Consider the following 20,748-nt stretch of genomic DNA (forward strand, 5'->3'; position numbering starts at 1 on the left):
ATTTTCAATATTATAATATGCAATAATGCCCAATGCAAATGGATGAGAAAACAGTTTCAATTCTCTTAGTCCTCATGCAATGTCTACAACAATCATAGCTATCCTTCACTAATAGCCCAAACATATATCTCTAAACAGATAATAAATTCCATAAGATAGACTTTCTAATTTTAAAAATGTGAGTTGAGAGGGAGATTTATGGTCTGGTTTGGGCCGTGGTAATGGCCGGGCAAATTTGGGCCGAACAAGTTTGGGCCGCGGTGAAACGGGCCTATCCTGAAAGGTTTTGCTCGGTTAAGGCAAGGCGTGGTCAGAGCAAGCTATTTGGCTTCATGGTATAGAAGCCGGTCAAGCGAGATGTCCGGTGCCAGGCCAGGCGTGGTCGGACCGAGCTACGTGGCTTCATGTTGTAGAAGCCAGTCAAGTGAGATTACCGGCGCCAGGCAAGGCGTGGATGTTCCATGGTTCATGAGTTAGCTCGGCAGGAAGGCCGGTGGCAAACTAGTATGAGCTGTCCCGAGCTCGGCTATGCCAGGATGCAACCGAGCTCGGTCCTCAATGAGCTTGGCTATTGGAACACTTGGGCTTGAAGTGCGGCATGGCCGTTGGCAGCCGAGATGCTGCAATCCGGCTGCCGAGCTCCCAGTAGAGTGGGCTGGCAGTTGGGTTAGGTGATGTTCAGCAAGATTTGTGCTGACAGATGGGATAGCAACACCACGTGTCGAGAGACTAATGAGAGTAGATTTGGGGCGTAGAAGGTATATAAGCGAGTCTGCGCCCCCCATACTAGACAGATGACATTTTGGTGAGATAAACACTAAACACAACTCAGTCTTCTCTCTCTCTATCTATCCCTGTGTGTGTGACTAACCTGATCGTCGAAGGAGTTTTCCGACCACACACCGTCGGGTAGCTCACCGCTGTTGTGCTCGCAGGTCGATCGGACAGTCAGGAGCTTGGAAGAAAGGAGTGCGGGCTTGCCTGAATATTTGCTCCCCGCACATGAGTGATAATACATATCCAACTCCACTATTCCCATTAATATCCATATTCTTTCCCAAAATTTTACAAAACCAACATTATCTTTCAATGTTTTCCAACACAAGTCAAAACTTATAGTTTTGGAACAAAATTTCAGGTAGTATTTGGTAGAGTTTTAGAATTATGATTTGATAATAGAGTTATATTTTGAGTTTGTGAGTTTTGGAATTATGATTTGAGTGTGAAAAATTTGTTTGGTTATGAGTTTTGAAACGAGTTTTGAATTGAGTTTGAAATTTTTGACGTGACATATGATATTTGATTCAAAAACTTACAACTCATAATCAAACACACAACCCAAAATTCTATTCAAAGCTCATAAAAAATTTTAAAAATATTTTTTATTTAAAATATAAAAATAACAGATGCCAAAAAAAAAACGAACTCTGTTCCGGTCAACCAGTCGGACGTCCGGAAGGATGACCAGGTAGACATGTTTTCAACCGTGGGTAATCAATTTTTGAAAGCTCTCACCAAACATCACACTCAAACTATTTAGTGGAATTAACTTTACAAAGCTCTACCAATTAGAGCCGATGTTCTTTCAAAATCACTTCCGAGTGAAGAAGTCCACTATTTTCCACACATAACAATCATCAATCACATCCCCACAACCTTTCCCATGATTCCATTTAACAAAACCCCTCTTTTGATTTCAAAACCCAAACCCTTGATTTTTGTTGAAAATCCCCAAATCACAATATTATGTTAGAAATAACATATAACTAAGTTGAAACTCATAAGAAGGTGTGAAGAATCCCTACCTCAAGCTTAGAAAAGGAAGAAGGAAGAAAAAACCCAAAGGTCAACGGAGACAAAACAACAATTTGCTTCAATCAAAACGAAGCCCTCAGCAAGCTCTACACTTAATCTCAATAGAGCAAGGTAAAGAGATGCTTCTACATGAGTAGATATGAAGATCTTTGTGAAAAAAGTGAGTTTTAGAGAGAAAGAAAGAGAGAGATTCGCGATTTTAGAGGAGAAGAGAGAAGATAAAGTGAAGAAAATGGTAAGAAATGACCCTATTTATAGTACTAGGGTAAAGTGAAATAAAGTCCCAAAGTCAACCCAAAAGAATAAGTCAAAACCCTAAAAAGTATAGCCTAAAACTAGACTGAGGTCTATGAAAAAGAACACAAGGGTCGACCCTCGAACCAAAAGTGTCGACTCTCAAAAAGAAATGGCAAAACACTAATGTTGGTAGCAGACAGGGTGTCGACCCTCAGACCAGAGGTGTCGACACCAAATTTTAGAAGCCAATACCAGTTTCAGTAGCAGATAAGGGTCGACACCTCCCAGACTGGTGTCAACCCTGGAGGCCAACAGCAAAAGGCAAGTGTCGATGCCACCAAAGGCTGGTGTCGACCCTAAATTTCAGTAGCTATCCAAGAACATAGTAGCACGAAGGTGTCGACCCTTCCAAGGTTGGTGTCGACCCTTGGAGTAGAACAAGACCAAGAAGAGAAGGCAGTGTTGACACCAACAAGAATGGTGTCGACCCCTGAAGCCAAAACCAAATATGAAGAGGAAGAACAACCATGTCATATATGGTTTTCCAAATTCAAAAGCAATAAATGGGTTGGGTCCAAATTAGGATCGCTATACAAGTGGACTAATGCATATTTTAAAGGACAAAAATACGGTGAAATACACTCAAATGTGGCGGAGTCTTTCAATTCATGGATCCATCACACTTGGCATTTGCCCACTACAAAGATGATTAATTCAATTAGATTGAAGATCATGCATTTGATGTCAAAAAGAAGAGAACAAGCTATGAAATGGAATGCTTTTCTTTGTCTAGAGATGGAGTCAATTAGTAAAGGCTCTTAAAAGTGGAAGAACTTGGTTGGTTAGTCAGCCATCAGTTACTGTTGACCTCTTGAATAGAACTTGCTCGTGTTATCAATGGGAATCGAATGACTTTCTTTGTGTTCTGCGGCGACCGTTATCCAAAAGAGCGGAGGTGATTTGTATGCACATGTGGAACCATTTTATTACACTAGCAAGTTCAAAGCTTGCTATATTGAGTCCATTTATCCAATCCCCACTATTGAGAAACCTCTTGTAGCTATGGATGATCTTGTTGTCCTTCCTCCAATTTGTAAGAAGCCACCCAATAGGCCAAGGAAGAATAGGATTTCATCTAGGGCTGAGAAGATAAGACGAGTACAGTGTGGTAGATGCGAGAAGTATGGTCATAATAGGAAGACTTGTAAGGAGACATTGCCATGAAAGACATTATTGCTTTGTAATAAAAGTATGAAAATAACGCAGTTCTTCTGTAATAAATAGTCCATAGTGATAATAGTCTAGTCTTTTAGACTAGACTTGTAAGGAGACATTGCAATAAAAGAAACTTTTACTATGTTCTTAAATGGTTGTCTATCCAAGTTTCTAATTTGCTTTGTGGTTGAATTTGACATTTAAACATATTTTTTTAATGTGGTTGAATAAGTTTCATGTAAAGGAACTTATAATGGAGTTTGTTCAGTAAGTGTGAGAATTGAAGTAAAATTCTAGTCTAAAAGGAAGTAAACATGAAATTAAAACTTTACTGCCTTTTAAAGTAAAATTTTGTTATCTTTTAGAGAAATGTACTTTGAAATGAAAGTAAAATTTTACTATGTTGTTGAATGGTCGTCTATGGTTGTGCTTAGCCTGTGCTTTCAGAGTAAAATTTTGCAATATTTCAAAGTAAACTTTTACTTTATTACAGAGTAAAATTTTACTTTTTTCAGAGTAAAACATTCCCTTCATTCACATAAAAGTAAAACTTTACTGCCTTTTAGAGTAATTTTACTATCTTTCAGAGAAATTTACTCTGAAATGAAAGTAAAATTTTACTATATTGTTGAATGGTTGTCTATGGCTGTGCTGAGCATGTGGTTTTAGAGTAAAATTTTACTATCAGACAGTATGTGTGTTCTATTGAAAAACATTTCCAACCTGCATCAAAATTTACCACAATACACAAACTCCCCTGATGCTCATTATGCAATATTTATGCAAAAATAATCTAACAACACAACTACATATATTATCAAGATGCACAAGTATAACCTGTATCATTTTATTCTATACATAACAACATTCATTTCTAGTTAAAAAAATATCTTGCTATAATAATATATTAATTACCAAATCACAGCAAAATTTACTAGAACAATAGACATAGCATGTACTATCTATTACTCTTTTAGCATTCTTTCACTTACAATTACTTTTTCAGCATTTGCAAAATTACATACATCATTCATAAATACAAAAAAGTAGTTCCCAAAAGTTGTCCACATTATCCTTCTCGAGATCATTCAAAAATTGTTTCTCACTCCACTGGGTATTTTTCTTTGAGGTTGAATTGTTTCTCACTCCATGCTTTTGGATAATCATTCAAAAATTGATGCGCTATTGATGTCCGAAAATTATTAATTTCATTCTCTTCCATAGACTTTGCAATAGGTTCATCTCTTATGATTTGACGCATGATATAACATACAATAATTCTATAATGGACACTGTTAATAAAAATCAAGATCTTGTTAGATTTATTCAAATTTGAAAACTACCAATTCATGCATGTAATAGTACCGTGAAACACTTACGATGTTGGGCGTTGTTGTGGACTATCTTTTACCGAAACCAAGTATGCAAACTTTCTTGTTCCTTTCTTTCTTTTGTTGCCCAACTCGTTCTCCACATATGTTATCTAAAATCATTACATAATTGTTTGGTCAGAATTAAATACAAGAATAAAACACAGTAAAAATTTACTGTTAATATGATACAAAGCACTTACAATCTGTTTTGTATCCTTAAGGTAAGGATCTTCTTTGTTGTCTCTTAGCCTTAAAGAATTCTAATGCCTCCACTCATCATATTTAGTGTCCAATACAAGCAGCGTCCAGTGATAGGGTTTTTTTCTCTTCTTATTCCCATTGGAGTTTATGCAAAAGTGAATGAATCTGTATCCACTTAAATCTTGCTCAAGCACTTTGTTAATTAAATGCTTTCTCAAATCTTCATAACCCTATTTCACTAGTGACTGCATTTAATCATATATGAGTGTCATGTGTCAAGTAGTGTTGGTGACACACTGTATGAGTTGTCAATCTTTGGCAAACCAAATAGTAAAAATTAACTCTAAAATACAATACAATGTTACACTAAACCGCAGTAAAAGTTTATCAATTCAAACTAAACACAAATTGATGGCTTACCCAACAAAGGCTTGAGAAAAAGAATGACTTATTCTTTTCTGACTTCTTTGCTTGTTGCTCAATCTGAAGCATTTCTACAAAACTGTCAATGACATACAAAAACAAAAATAAATTAAATATATGTTAATAAAATGAACTATTTTTAGTTATTGAAGTGAACAATGATCATTGAAAATTGCATGGCCACTTACATTATTTGCAGTATCATCATCTCTCACAATTGCATCCATATCATGAAATGTAACATATACTCCATTTCATGTGTTGGACCATATAATTGCACTAGTCATAAGGTAAAAAAAAATGTTGATTAACACGTTGTAGTTTAATAACAGTAAAAATCTATTGTTTGAGAAAATTAAAATGGTCTTATTCTGTGATTTCCAAATTGTAAATCTTGCTTAGTAGACGCTTATCATTCTCATCAAGCAATTTGCATATTGCAGCCTTATCTGGATAAATAAATAATAAAATAAAATAAAAAAACCCTTTCAACTGGTTTTGGTTGGCTTAGAGGCAAGTTGTCAACATAAATCATTTCTTTTGATATCACTTCAATTGCTTGTTTTGTGGTCTTTTTTTTTCTCTGCCTCTCTTGTCTCACATTCAGAATCAAACATCTATTTTTTTTTCCTCGCCTTCATTTTGATTTTCTTGACCATGGATGTTTGCAATGGCTCTATGACTACAAGTGTTTCTTTCAATGGAACCTAAATCCCAAAGTTTTGTTCTTGTTGTACTCATTTAGCATGTGGCATTTCTTTATAAGCAAAAGCTTGGGTAGCCGCATAAACTGCATTTTCTTCAATCTATCCAACCAACTCTTTATTTTTTAGATTTGTATACTTCAAACTCCTTTATTAGTTTCTCCATTTCTTTCTCTGTGTTACTAATCTTTTCCATCATTTCTTTTGTTTTCGCCTCTTGATCCTTTTGTGTTTTTTTTTTTTTTTTTTTTACATTGTTTCCCTCATTTTCTTTAGTTTTTCAACCAAATGCCATATTTTCACTTTTCAGCCTCTTGTTTTCTTTTTGAACTCTTTCTAATCTCCCAAGATCAATGAAGTCCTTCAAAGGTTGATAATCTCCTATAGCTTCAGCTACATGATCTTAATCTTCTTCAGTCTCCAAATTTTCCTCTATGGCCACTACATATTCTTCCTCATGATTGCGAATGAGATTCATTTCTTCTCTGGAAATGAGGTTCAGTTGATTGTGATTCATGTGCATTTGAAAAATAGAAAAAGAAAAAAAGTCAGCAATAAAGCAAACTTTAGACAACAGAGTAAAATTTTACTCTGTTTGAAAGTAAAAGTTTACTCTGATTGTTAAGTAAACTTTTGCTTTGTTTTAAGTAAAATTTTACTCTGTTCAAGAGTAACATTTTATTATGTAACTATAATTTTAAACAAAGTGAACTAGTAAGGCTAAGATTGAAAAGATGATACCTCTTCAGGCTTTAGTTTTTGTAATGACCTCTTCATCAACTTTTTCCTCAACTTTGATAAGTCCTATCGAAGGAGCCTTGGACACAAATTTTTGCCTTTAGGTTGAATGAGGGTAGTGTGCTCGCATAACCAGTACTGTAAAATAAAAAACTGAATTTAGTTAATTCTCTAAAGTTGGATTGCGTAACATTTCAAGTAGTTCAATTTACTTACCAATGGAAGAAGTACACATCCAATTACATTTTCAAGACTTCCTAATGAAGATTGGAATAAAGTAGTCAATGTAGATGCAACTGCAGTCGACCATGCATATGAATTCAACATTTCCAAATTTTCTACAAGGGCGACAAAAGCCCATGCAACTGTTAGACCAGTTGTTGGGAATAACAAAGTTGACACAATGAATAAACTTCGTGCAACATCCTTAACATCAACTGTCGTTGTGCCTTCCAATGCATCTTCTAATGCCTCTCACAAAATCTTTACGAATATTCTTAACATATTATGAAACCTTCTTTGCGCAAAAGGTGTTTCTTGTTTCTTTCCATATGTGACATCTGCTTTTTTCATTCCCGATTTTATCCCAAAAATCAAAGAAACATCACTGTCCCGTATGTCACACGTTTTCCCCCCAAGCTTGAATCCCTTTGCATGAAAATCACAAGACTTGATCATAGCCATGACATTATTGTCAACTTTCTTGAACTTTTTCAATACCACATTTTCTTTTCTTCCAAAAAGATTTGAATAACATCCCAAAAGGTGTTCTCTCAAGGGCAATAATGTGCCTTTCAATGAACTTTGTGTCTCACATTAGGTTTATCAATGAAACAACATTTGACCTATATTGCTTCACGTAGTTCTCCCTCTCCTGTACTCCATGTGCAATATTTGACTTTGAAGGTTTTGTTGTTGAATGCATTGGATTGCTTTCATGAGAGCCTTTATCTTCACTAGGGGAGCCCTTTCTCAGTCTCGTTGATGGAAGCACAAAATCATCATCAGATGCATTATCCACATTGCTCATGGATTTTTTACTACTTTTGCTGTGTTTTTAAAGGAGTTTCTTCTTTTGTATAACCTTAGGTGGAACTTCAAAATCATCATCATCACCATCTCTACATTTGCTTCTAGTAACAACCATTTTAGAACACTAAAAAGTTTCCCTATATCAATAGTGTAACATTTTAGTTTAAACAACAAAGTAACAAAACAATAAGCACTAAAGAAAAAAAAAAATTCACCGCATGAAGGTGAAGAATAAAAATGCACAAACATTGTAATGAAATAGTAAAATTTTACTCTGATTGGAAGTAAAACTTTACTCTGATTGGAATTAAAATTTTACTCCGAACAATATACCCTAGGGAATAAACAAAAAACACCTACAAAAACTCTAGAACAAATAATATTGACAAAGCTGTATCGCCATATTCTAGAAATGATGGTGAAGAAACAGAGATAGTTCTAACGATGTATAACCTTGCCTCAATTGTGACTATACACAACACAGTTCTGAAATTAACATGTACAATTCACATTCAAACCGAAATCAGATAAATGACGAAACTACAATTACATTCATGTACATAAACTAGTAGAGCAGTTATGTTATTCAAATATGCTTTCACCGTATGTATCTGTGTGCTATCAAAATATCAACTTCAATTTCCCTTTGTTATTTTTGCTCATTCTCAAAATTATTCTCACTATTGCGTTGGATACTTTTTCCTCGTGTCCGTGTTGCTTACATTATTTTTGTAAATTGTTTATATTGTATTGTGCACATTTACTGATTACTTTTTTGTTTCTTTTAATGTGATTCAGATTCTACCTTTGCCTAGTATCCCATTCTTTTGGATCCTATTTAGAACTTGCTCTCACTGGAGAGCTCCCCAGGCAAGTAAAGTGTTTTCAGGCATTGTAATTAGCTCTAGTATTGTGTCACAATTTTGTGATACTGTCAAATCATAATGTAAAACTTCCATTTTATATAGTTGATGTTTTTGTGGATGGTGCATTCCAAATTCTTTATTTGGTTTTCCCTAGGTGTTTGAAAGTACGATAGACTTTTGTGATAGCCTAATTTTGGCCCTAGTGTCTCCTAACGAAGTCTTAAAGCTTTCATTTGGTCTTTTAGTTTTTCCCTATTTTTGCCATGCATGGAACTATGGTTGCCTGATGTATTAACTTTGTTTGTTTGTTAATATTGTTTTTATAGGGTAGCGAGAGACTTCTTCAGCTAGTCTCCGACTCCTCGGAGAAGCAAAACTCTCCCGTTGCAACACCAAAGAGGCATTGATGAAAGCATAAAAATGCACAGACATTGTAATGAAACAGTAAAGTTTTAAAATAAAATTTTACTTTGTCTAGAAGTAAAACTTTGCTCTCATTGAAAGTAAAATTTTACTCTAAGCAATATACACTGAAAAATAAAAAAAAAAAAACCATATATTAACAATAGCAGACTGAAAATTTGCTGAACGATCAAAAACATTGGCCTAAATTCAAGAAAATTCCTAGAAAACCGAAATCAAATACACATATTACACATTTATGTAATGAGCACAGGCTACAGAACACATACAGTAAGAAATTGAGAGGCATTGATGAAAGCTCCTCAATGTCAATGGCACTGTCGCTCACGACAGTGGTGGAATGAGGGTTTCAGATGCTGTTGCGGTGGTGGAAGGAGGGTTTCAAATGCTCACGACGGTGATGGAATGACGGTTTCAAATAACGATTTTCATAGCAAGGTGTTCAAGCGATGAAACAGAGTAAGGGGCGACAGAAACGGTTCCATCGTTTGATATTTTCCCATTTATATGGAAGGGTATTTCAGTCTTTTCATCATATATTTTTCCTTTGAGGGACTTTTGAAACCATTATTTATTCTGTGGGCTTCACACAAAAAAGGCCCAATGATAAGGGCTTTTCACCCAAAATCCCTAAATAGAAATATGAATTTTAAATTATTAACACAAGAAATATGAATGGATGGGCACTCTATATATAACCAAATCTTTATAGCTGAAGAAGACTTCGCGCTTCGGGAAAGAAATGCAGAAGACATTCGACGTAGGAGTGCTTTCCTTTTCTATTTCGACTTTTGCGATCCCTCCTTCCACCAAGGGAAGAAAGTGCCCTCGCTCTGCTACACTTTTCGCTAGGGTGAGCGCAATTTACTATGTGATAAACAAAATGTGAAAATGTAAAATTTTATTAGACTTAACTTAGTACTCAGTATGACACCAATTAATTTGATTTGATTTACTACTCAATTCAATCTCACTTACAACTTAATGATTAGGCAACATACTACTCAATTAAATCTCACTTGTTACATAATGAGGCTCTACTTTCTATTTTATGAGATTTTGCTTACTACTAAAGTAAACACCACTTACTACTTAATGAAACTCTGCTTACTACTTGTTGATACTTTACTTACTACTCCATCAGACTTGACTTACTAATTCATTGGATTTTACTTACTACTCAATTAAACTTGATTTACTACTTAATGAGGCTCCACTTATTATTCAATAATTTTTTTTCTTTAATTAGGTGAAATGTTGTTCTAACAAAACCTTAAAATTTATAAATTAAAAATATCACATAATGTTAAAATAAAACATAGATAGAGACATAGATAGATTCTTACATGGAAAATTTCTTGAATTTGTAAAAATTAAAATCATCCGCTTTCACTTATCTTTTGTTAAAAAATTATAGAGAAAATCATTATTGTCCGTAGTGTGTGCAAATGAATTGGGAGGTCTCCCATATATATTTTTAATCAACTAATTTAGTTGTATTCAATTATTGCCATTAATAAATGTTGTTCATGTTGTGGTAAGTAAAGGAAAGTATTTTTCGTAAAAATATTCATTTATTGCCAATAATGAATGTTAATAAATAAGAGATATTCCTAAGTATATTTATAAATGAGAGATCTTCTTAGGTAGATCTTCCTACAGATATTCCATTTATGTTTCAAAATATTGTGATATTAAATTTGTAAAAATATATTCATAGCCAATCATATGAATTTGCTGAGAAAAAATAAAATAAAATCATTGTGGATTTTTATATTCATAAAAAATTATGTATTTTTCAAAAATTCTAAAAGGTTGGTATATGAAATTTATATAAATTTTTTTATTTTTATGAAATAATTGTGAATTTTAAATTTTAAAAAAAAATTAAAACTAACTTTATTATATATTTTTTGATGTTTATAAAATTTGATTATGAATTTATTCCTAACTTTCTTAAATAAAATAACATTATACATTTTATTTCTTACACATTATATGGTGTCTTAAAAAAAATAATAAATAAATAAAAATTTTTAAAAAATAAACAAAATATGGAGTGAAAGCAATCGTGTTAAAAAATAATTAAAATATATATATACAAAATGTAGTGGGGAAGTAGTCAAGATAATGTATTATTAATTTGTTACTTTTTTAATCATATAATCTTTTGAATGTGTCATTTTCAATAGTATGAGTTTATATAATAGTAAGTTCTCTAACTGTAAATAGTAAGTGTGACATGTTGCAATAGTAAACTAATCTTATAAATATTTCATTAAAAATATTCAAAATTATTTTGTTTGTGAGAATCTACCTTGATTTTCTAATTAAATATTGATAATTTACTTATCAATGATCAAGATAGTACCTTATCCAAATCTAATGGTGGATATTTATTCATGTACCATATCTCACAATTACTTCTTTTTTTTGTTTTTTGTATGATAGAAATTTTCTATTAGGTTAAGACTCACCCTCCCATGGAGCCCATACCCTCTCTTCCACGGACTCAGTCAAATAATCTTCTTTGATGGGTGTTGATTCAAGAATACTTTAAAAAAATTATTAATTTTTTTTTGTTGAATATTTTATATAAGGAGACTCACACCATATAAATTTTATGTGAATTCTCTATTCATATAAGATATTTGATAATAAATTGATAAAATTTTTAAAATTTGGGCCATTACTCTTCAAGAAAATTGGTTACAGTCCTTTATTATTGATATTAGGGGTGGACGCGGGTCAGTTGTGGCCACGAAACCTCTAATCTGCCATCCGTCCACCAGATTGGCGGATTGAAGAAAATCAATCCGCATCCGTCCGTCAATCCAGCGGATGCAGATTGAGCGGATTAGCGGTTTGGCGGATGAATCCGAATCAGTTTAGCGGTTTGAAATTTTATAAATTTTCAACATAGTTCAACTTGTGCATTTCTTAAAAAAAAAAAAAAGTATTACAATCAATAACTTCAAAAAGTATTACAGTTACTGCATGCCTCATCTAAAGAAAGAAAGTTTGAAACTTTAGATTATCACAATCACTGCATGCTTCATCCACATATTACAATCACAGCATGTCTCATCCACATAAAGTATTACAATCTGTGATTCTTAAAATATAAAACAATTCAAACCACCAAAATCATGAACAGAGCACTAGTAGAGATTGTATGTATTGTTACATTTATATATGTTTTTGAAAACAAAAACCAACCAGTATATATCATAATTTCTATTTATTACTTTTAGAGTTAAATTTGAAAACAAAAAAATATAGATAAATAATATGTTTATTTTTTTCAATTCAAAAAAAATATTCAAGTTGAAATTTTTTTTTCAACAGAATATTTGAACTCTTTTTCAATTGAAAACACAAACAAAATATTTAAACAAATTAAAAACACAAAGTCTTATAAATTACTAAGGGTGCTCGCGGTTTGGCGATTCGGTTGCGGCCAAAGAAATCTCAAATCCGCCATCCATCCGCCAAATTGGCAGATTGGAGAAATCAACCCGCAACCGTCCGCTTGTCATCACGCATCCGTTCAAAATGCGGCTGATCGGTTCGGTTCGGTCGGTTTTGGTGGATCGATATATCTGCTGCTCACCCCTAATTGATATGACAACTCTTTAGTGGCTATCCGTGAACAAGTGGTGTACGGGTAAGCCACGTGGAATATGAGAAATTCTATTTCTACACACGTAATTAGTTTAAGGTACATCTTTTCTCAATACACATAGTTATTAATTTGATTATCAATTAATTTTCTCAATCCATATATTTAAAGTTACAATTACACCCTCCACTTATAACTATCGTACACACACCACCAACCCTTTTTCTACACACTTTTGATTGACCCTATTTTCACAATAACTTACCCACGCCCTTAAAAAAGACTTTGGTCTGAAGTGAAATTTCCTCCTTTAAAGACTTGCATTGAACACCTCCGATCATTGTAAATTTTCCAAAATAGTGTTGAAGGTAAAACTGTATACGTTAATTTGTTCTTAAGTGTGCTGGTGAGATTTTGGTACGTAACCAATCAATTTTCACCGCTCCACGTGATGGCACATGTGGTTATTCCCCGCATTGCTCATTGGTTAGAGAAGTACAGCAAAACGGTTGGAGAATTGTCTTCCAAGGGCCATATTTGCTTCATCTGCTTTCCTCAAGTTCCTATAGATGAGATAGCAAAGGCGTATAAGCAAGTTGAAGTGGAGAAAGGTCCAGCTTGTGCACCTGTCGAAAAAGAAATAGAGATGGAGTAGGGGGCAAGTGAACCGTGTTTGGTTTGGTTGGCTTTTAATGGTAGTAGTTTGGTACGAGAGTTTCCTGGAAATGTGATGTGTTGAAAAAGTTTGTCTGGTTGTAGTTATGTGCGTATTGACTACTGTTTGACCTTGAAAAAGACAAATGGATTATTTGTTCAATCAAAGTGATAACAATGAAAAAATTAGAGTTTAAGGGTTGTTAGGAGTGTTTTAAATAAGTGTATTTTTTATTTTTTTTGGACTAAAAAATTAAGGAAAAAAATATGAATATTTGGGTTAATTTTTTGACTTTTTATAAAAAAATATATATTAAAAAATTATATAAATAAGTATGTAGGAGAAGTTAGTGATGGAATAGGCCATACGGTTGGAAGCGTAAGGGACAGCACCGCAGAGGATAGAGGTAGGAGATTGATTCTCTTATTTTTTGGCATAAATTGGACGGTGCTATTCGGCCCCTGGGGACCCACCACGGGTCTCGTTTTGTTAATCGGAACCGTTCAATATGTAGAACTCGTCGAGTACTATATGTTTGTAAAAAATCACATTCATTTTTTATACAAAACGGATTTGATCATTAGTTACCGATTTCCGATCAACTTGATTTTTTACAGGCATATAGTTCTGGACAAGTTCTACATATTGAACGATTCGGATTATCAAAATGGAACCTGTGATAGGCCCCTACGGGCCCAACATTTCCGTCCAACTTAGTGATTTTATATATGTAATTCTTTTTTTTTCCCTCTCACGGTACTAAAGGGTCAATTCAACCTTAAAAATTGTGTAAAGTTTGTTTGATTAAAATATTATGTATATTAATTTTTTAATATTTTTAATTTGTGAATAGTGATAACTTTTTTACTTTTTTTTGTAACTTTTTGACCTTTTTGAAACACCCCAAACCAGGCCTTAATTTTTTTTTTAAATCAAAAGGTATATATTGAGTTTTTTTTTGTTCTTAAAAGATATGCACTGAGAATTTCTCCATATTATATTATGGGTGTTGCTGAATGTCTATTATGGTAATTTTCGTTTAGGATATAATTGTCATTAAATTAATATTTCATCAAGTGTGTGTCTTGAGTTAATTAGGTGTGTGTGGAAATAGAATTTCTCATGGAATAAGGTCTGATAAGGGTAGGAATATTAAATTTTTGAGTAAATTACCAACACATTATCTGAGGTTTACTTAAATTATAAATTATTTCTGTGATATTAGAAATTATATTATGCCTCTTAAGATTTTTAATTTCATAACAAATAGGTGTTTTATTAATAAATCATCAAGTTAATTAACAGTTTTTAATAATGCTAAAATTTTATTCCAATTAATAATTCAGATAATTTTATTATTGTATAGGTGAACAGTTAGAAAATTCATTTTTTTCAATTAATTCTGTGAAATAAAGATTTTTGGCAGGGAGGTATTTGTAATGTTTGAAACCATAGGGGATAATTCATATTTTAAGCAAATTTCAGGGAGTATATTTATAATTTACCCTAACTTTTTTAATAAATAAACGTAAATTATATATTTATGTAAAATATTTGATTATTTATTTGGTAGAAAATTTAAAATATATAGCATTTTTCGTCCTTAAATTGAGATTTATGGCTAAGTTGTAAATAACATAGTATTTGTTTGAGAAATGATTACGAAATTAAAATAGTTTTAAAAAAATAAAATATATTAGAATATTAATAAGATAAAATATTATATGTAAATCATAATTATTATTAATTTTTTTAAAAAAAATTAAAAAATTCATTTTAAATTACGCTTTTTCACCTCAAATTAAAATAATTAAAAAATCAAAAAATTAAAAACACAATCCACGTCCCAAGCCAACCTATAAACTCATCATGATAATGTATCTGCTCTTCAATTCATTCTCTTCTCACTAAAACACATCCTAAATATCCCTCTAATTTCTTCGGGAAACCGTCCGATATGTCGGAGGCCGACATTCCGCCACTAACCCTTCACTTCCTCGCTGTACTCTCTCTTCTCTGCTTCTTCTCGGGCGCCAACTCCGACGACCTCCAAATCCTTCTAAACATCAAAACCAGCCTCCAAAACTCCAACACCAACATATTTAATTCCTGGGAAACCCACAATTCTATATGCAATTTCACTGGAATTTCATGTTACTCAGATGGCTCAGTCAAAGCTATAGAACTATCAAATCAACAGCTCTCCGGCACTCTTCCATTTGATTCGATTTGCCAACTGAAATCGCTCCAAAAGCTCTCTGTGGGCCAAAACTCACTCCACGGACCAGTCACAGACGACTTGAGGAAGTGCGTAAGGTTACAGTATTTGGACCTCGGCAACAACTTCTTCTCCGGCGAAGTACCGGACTTATCGACCCTGAATAGATTAGTGTCTCTGTATTTGAATAACAGCGGGTTTTCGGGTACTTTTCCATGGAATTCACTTTCCAACATGACTGGTCTTGTTGATTTGAGCCTTGGAGACAACCAGTTCGATTCTTCGATTCTGTTTCCAGATGTGGTGGTGGGACTTACTCGGTTGAAATTGCTTTACTTGTCGAATTGTAATATTCAAGGCCAAATTCCTCCCGGAATTGGGAATCTCACCGAGCTTGGAAGTTTAGAGCTCTCCGACAATAATATTACCGGCGAAATTCCGCCGGAGATTTCGAAGCTTGGGAAGCTATGGCAGCTAGAACTCTACAACAACAGCTTAATTGGAAAATTCCCATCTGGGTTCGGAAATTTAACGAGTCTTCAGATGTTTGATGCCTCCATGAATTATCTCGAAGGTGATCTTTCGGAGCTTAGGTCGTTGACCAATCTGGTGACTCTGCAACTATTCGAAAATGGGTTTTCCGGAGAAGTTCCGGTGGAGTTTGGTGAGTTCAAAAAGCTAGTGAATTTATCGCTTTACACGAATAAACTCACTGGTTCTCTTCCTCTGATGCTTGGTTCCTGGGCTGATTTTGATTACATTGATGTTACGGAGAATTTTCTGACGGGTCCGATTCCGCCGGACATGTGCAAGCAAGGAAAGATGAAGGAGCTATTGATTCTTCAGAACAAGTTTTCCGGCGAAATTCCGGCGACTTACGTGAACTGTTCGTCGATGACTCGTTTTCGGGTGAGCAACAATTCGCTTTCCGGCGTAGTTCCGAGTGGAATTTGGGGACTACCCAATGTCGGATTAATCGATATCGCCTTGAATCAATTTCAAGGTCCGATTACATCTGATATCCAAAATGCCAAATCATTAGTTCAACTATTGCTCTCTGACAATCAATTATCCGGCGAATTACCGCCGGAGATTTCGAAAGCTACATCATTGATCCAGATTGATCTGAGTTACAATCAATTTTCCGGCTACATTCCGGCGACAATCGGCGAGCTCAAACAACTAGGGTGGCTTGCGTTACAGAACAACAACTTTTCCGGCATCATTCCGGCGACAATCGGCGAGCTCAAACAACTAGAGCGGCTTGCGTTACAGAATGTAAGAGGGGCTAATTTGAGCCCACTAAATTATTTAGGCCCAATAGCCCAAGATTAGTGGGCCCGAATTTATCGCAAGTCCAAGACTGGCGGGACCAGATTTATCACCATCAAACGGGCTAAATGGCTCTAAGCCTCGAAAGGGTTCGGATCCACGAACCTAGAGACTTACTCAGGCCCGGACTCGAAAGGGTATTAGGCAAGCCTAGAGATCCGAGGCACTCGGACTCGAAAGGGTTCGGATCCACGAGCCTAGAGGTCCGAAATACTTGGCTTCGAACGGATTCAGACGCAATCTAGAAGTCGCTCCGTTAATGAGTCCCAGAACACTTGCGGGCTCGGAGCTTTCCGGGATCTACGCACCAGAACCATGGGCGTAATGGAGTTCGAACAAAGGACCCGATCCCGAGGACGGTGAGTGGAGATAAATTCACTCTTCGGTTAAACTAGCCTATACCCGGGTCGAGGTGGCACGACCCCGGGGGGTCCATGAGACTCGGCAATATTTTGCGGCAGGACGTCCTCTGGGACTACCCCTGACCCTTTGGGATGATTGGGGATCATTGGTTAGGTGTGGCTAAGAAGAAGGGTTCGCCGAGGGATTGATCTCCTCTTCGGGGTTTTCTCATCCTCGGAGAAGTCACCTCCTCGGAGAGGTCACCTCCTCGGAGAAGTCACCTCCTCGGAGAGGTCACCCCCTCGGACAAGGTGGTTAGAGAAAATATCCCCCATGTGCCTTGCACATGGGCTCCATCCTACATCATGAGGTGCCTATAAATAGCACCCACCCATAGCTTTACAAGGGATGGATTTTGGAGATTTTTAACTCTTGGGAAAGAACTAATTTCCCTTCTCCATTATCAACCTTGAGAGTGAAAGTGGGAGATCAATGGGAGAGCCTTGCCATTATTCTATTCTCTAGCCATTTTGCCTTCTTCTTCACCCAATCTCTTATCTCCATCATCTCCTTTGTTGTTGTGTTCCTAAGTTGAGATTATTGAAGAATCTAAGCCTCTCATCATATTCTAGAGAATTCGAAGTTGTTCTTCAAGGATCTTTGAAGATCTTCGAATTTTCCAACACCTTTCTCGAACCCTCTCCTACATTTTGGCGACTCTGCTGGGGAGGCGGATTGGTTAATGGTCTCAACGAGATCTGGAATCCACACAACTCCAACAAGGATGGCGGGAGAAGATGAAGTTCACCAACAAGGATCCTCTAATGGTGGTGATGACAGAACCATGACTCCAGATCAACCACTTTTGCTTGAAGCCATTCAAGGACTTCAGAATACTCAGCAAGAGATTCTTACCACTCTTCAGAATCTCACTCACACCATGTTGGTAATGAGTTCTAACTTTGCACCGGCGCCAAACGGGAATCAAACTGGTGGTGGAGTTATTCTCGCCGAAGCGCAAAATCAAATCCAAGGAGAAGTAGGCCCCAATCAGCCTATGGCTCATGGCAACACGGCCACAGTAACACATGCTCAAACCACAGTAGGCGGCGGCAGTTTGCCCATACCCGGGCTCCATGGCGTGCCAAGCCAAGATCCAATGGTGACTAGGGGAGTTTCTAGTGTAATGAATGGTGCTCCGGCGACTGTTGGTGTCCAGGAAAACATAAGGAGCATGATGGCGCAAAAGGGAGCTCTGCCCGTACCTAATCTTGTTACGCCACCAATAAATGTTACCCAAGCACCAAGCGGGCCTCCTTTGGTGCCGACAACAAATCTGCAAGCACAACCCGGTATAGCGACGCCGTGTGGTGGACTCTACGGGCCTCAATTCAATATCCCATCACCAACTGGCTTGTCTATAGGCGCTGATGGCCAGTATCGTCAAATGTCCTCACCAATGATGAATTCGCAGCACCAGAATGGCCAAGTCGCCCCTAGCTCAGTCTTCGGGTCCACAAGCCAAGTCCCGGGAATACCACCATCAAACTCTCTCCCTCAACAGTTTCTCACTCTCGCCGATGTGCAGGCCATGTTCGATCTCGAACGGGGCAAGAGGACCTTACCCTCTTTGCCTGATCCAGACATCAAGCCGCCTTACCCCATTGAGATGCTGAGCTATCCATACCCTGAGGGGTATACAGTGCCGAAGTTCATCAAGTTCGACGGCAAACAAGGAAATGCCCGAGAACATGTTGTGTGATTCATCGAGACTCTGGGTATTCATGGTTCAAACCACGTCCTCCGACTGAGAGAATTCTCTAAGTCCCTCACCGACCGAGCATATAGTTGGTATGTTAATTTGGCCCCAAACTCTATCCGAAGTTGGAAGGAAATGGTTAACAAATTCCACTCCAAGTTCTTTCAAGTGGCGGAGAAGGTGACCACACTTACATTGTGTAAAGAGAAGCAACAAGAAAGTGAAGACATCCTTGACTACGTCAAAAGGTTTCAGGACAAGGCCGTAGATTGTCATGAAGCAGTCGAGGAGAGTTATCTGGTTCAAATCTGTCTAGAAGGGGCATTGAGCAGATACAAAATGTTTCTAGTTAATCACAAGCTACCCACCTTCTCGGCATTAATAGAAGCAGCTCGGAACATTAGCATTCCTCATGCTCAGGAGTCCGGATTTAAGGCCAGTTACAAGACTAGTTTCAAATCGTCTCGTGGACCTATTGTTGCTGCTGCCTCTGCCCCAGATACCCGAAATTCACAAGGAGGAGGTCATAGAGGCCAGAAGAGAAAGCAATATAATGGTGAAAAGGGGAATGTTTCTTATCCATGTGGAATCGAGGAAGTGAAAGCTCTAGTTAAGGAATGGGTGGCTGACGGAGAGCTAAAATTGCCTTATGTTGAAGAAATGCCATCAAAAAAGGACCGCGAGAGCCCTGAATTTTGTGTCTACCATCGTACATTGAAACATCCGACAGAGAAGTGTTGGACTCTCAGGAAAATCTTCAGAGATAAAGTCGAAGCAGACGAATTGAGGTTCAAAAAGCAAGGGACTCAAGACATCCGAGAACAACCATATCCTCAACACCGAGACAAGGGCAAGAATGTTGCTATGATAGCTTATGAAGGCCCGATGATCGAGGCTATCGCCAATCTTGATGACGATGATTGTTATCTGGACGACATCCTCGAGCCAGAGGGTGAGCAAGTTTACTATGGAAGTGCTCTCGATCCAGAGGGCAGAACATTTATGACTCATAGCGAAGATCCATTTGATCCAGAAGGAGGAGCAGAGTACTACAGAAGAGGAGAACACCATGTTTATGTGGCATCTTATTTTGAAGAGACCGAGGAGATGGTTAACTACGAGCCTCCAAGAGTGGAAAAAGATCCGAATCACTATGCCAAAACCCTGCAAGACTGTGTAAAGTTCAAGCAGTTCTTTGACCAGCTTGGACTTTCCAAGGTGGCAAGAACAGAAATCACCAAGTCTATCATTAATATAGCCGAGGCACACCATGAGGAATGCATGTCGACTGAGGGATCTATCCCGAGGAAGGCAAAAGAGCAATCTAGTGCCATTACTTTCTCCGAGGTTGATCGAAAGTATCATTTTTCTCACAATCGCCCGCTTTATGTGACTGCTTTTATTAACGGGGTTGAGTTCAAAAGGGCCTTTCTAGATAGTGGAGCCTCTATCAACATTATGACTCGCGCTACTCTAGAAAAGGCCGGAATCTCTGAAGAACGCATTGTGAAGCAGCCGATAGTCATCACTGGCTTCGGTGGAGAAAGGAGAGTTACTATCGGATGCGTAACAGTTGATTTAGCCGTTGGAAAAATTCGCTCGGCCACCAAGTTCCATATTATCGATTCTGAGACAAATTATCACATCATTCTAGGGAGGACCTGGATGCATAGATATGGGGCTGTACCATCGAGTTATCATCAGTGTGTTAAGGCAAAATGGGGAAAGAAGACGGTGACAATTCAGGCTACAGAAAGGCCTTTCGAGATCCATGAAGCTCATTATTCTGATGC

The 20,748-nt window shown here is 36.5% G+C and overlaps 1 protein-coding gene across 1 annotated transcript; it reads left to right on the forward strand.

The window, feature by feature from the left end:
- The first annotated feature begins 15,171 nt into the window (after nt 1–15,171).
- On the forward strand, nt 15,172–16,959 carry LOC114294962 (serine/threonine-protein kinase BRI1-like 1). The gene has a single exon (XM_028239151.2). It carries the CDS (start codon nt 15,262–15,264, stop codon nt 16,855–16,857), a length of 1,596 nt encoding a protein of 531 aa, XP_028094952.2. The 5' UTR covers nt 15,172–15,261; the 3' UTR covers nt 16,858–16,959.
- Nucleotides 16,960–20,748: the final 3,789 nt, after the last annotated feature.

The sequence above is a fragment of the Camellia sinensis genome, chromosome 6 (assembly GCF_055761805.1).
Source record: "Camellia sinensis isolate YWXY chromosome 6, ASM5576180v1, whole genome shotgun sequence".
NCBI lineage: Eukaryota > Viridiplantae > Streptophyta > Magnoliopsida > Ericales > Theaceae > Camellia > Camellia sinensis.

Bases quoted from the DNA above. Each gene is read 5' to 3' on its own strand.
- LOC114294962 (XM_028239151.2), top strand. From the start codon at position 15,262: ATGTCGGAGGCCGACATTCCGCCACTAACCCTTCACTTCCTCGCTGTA.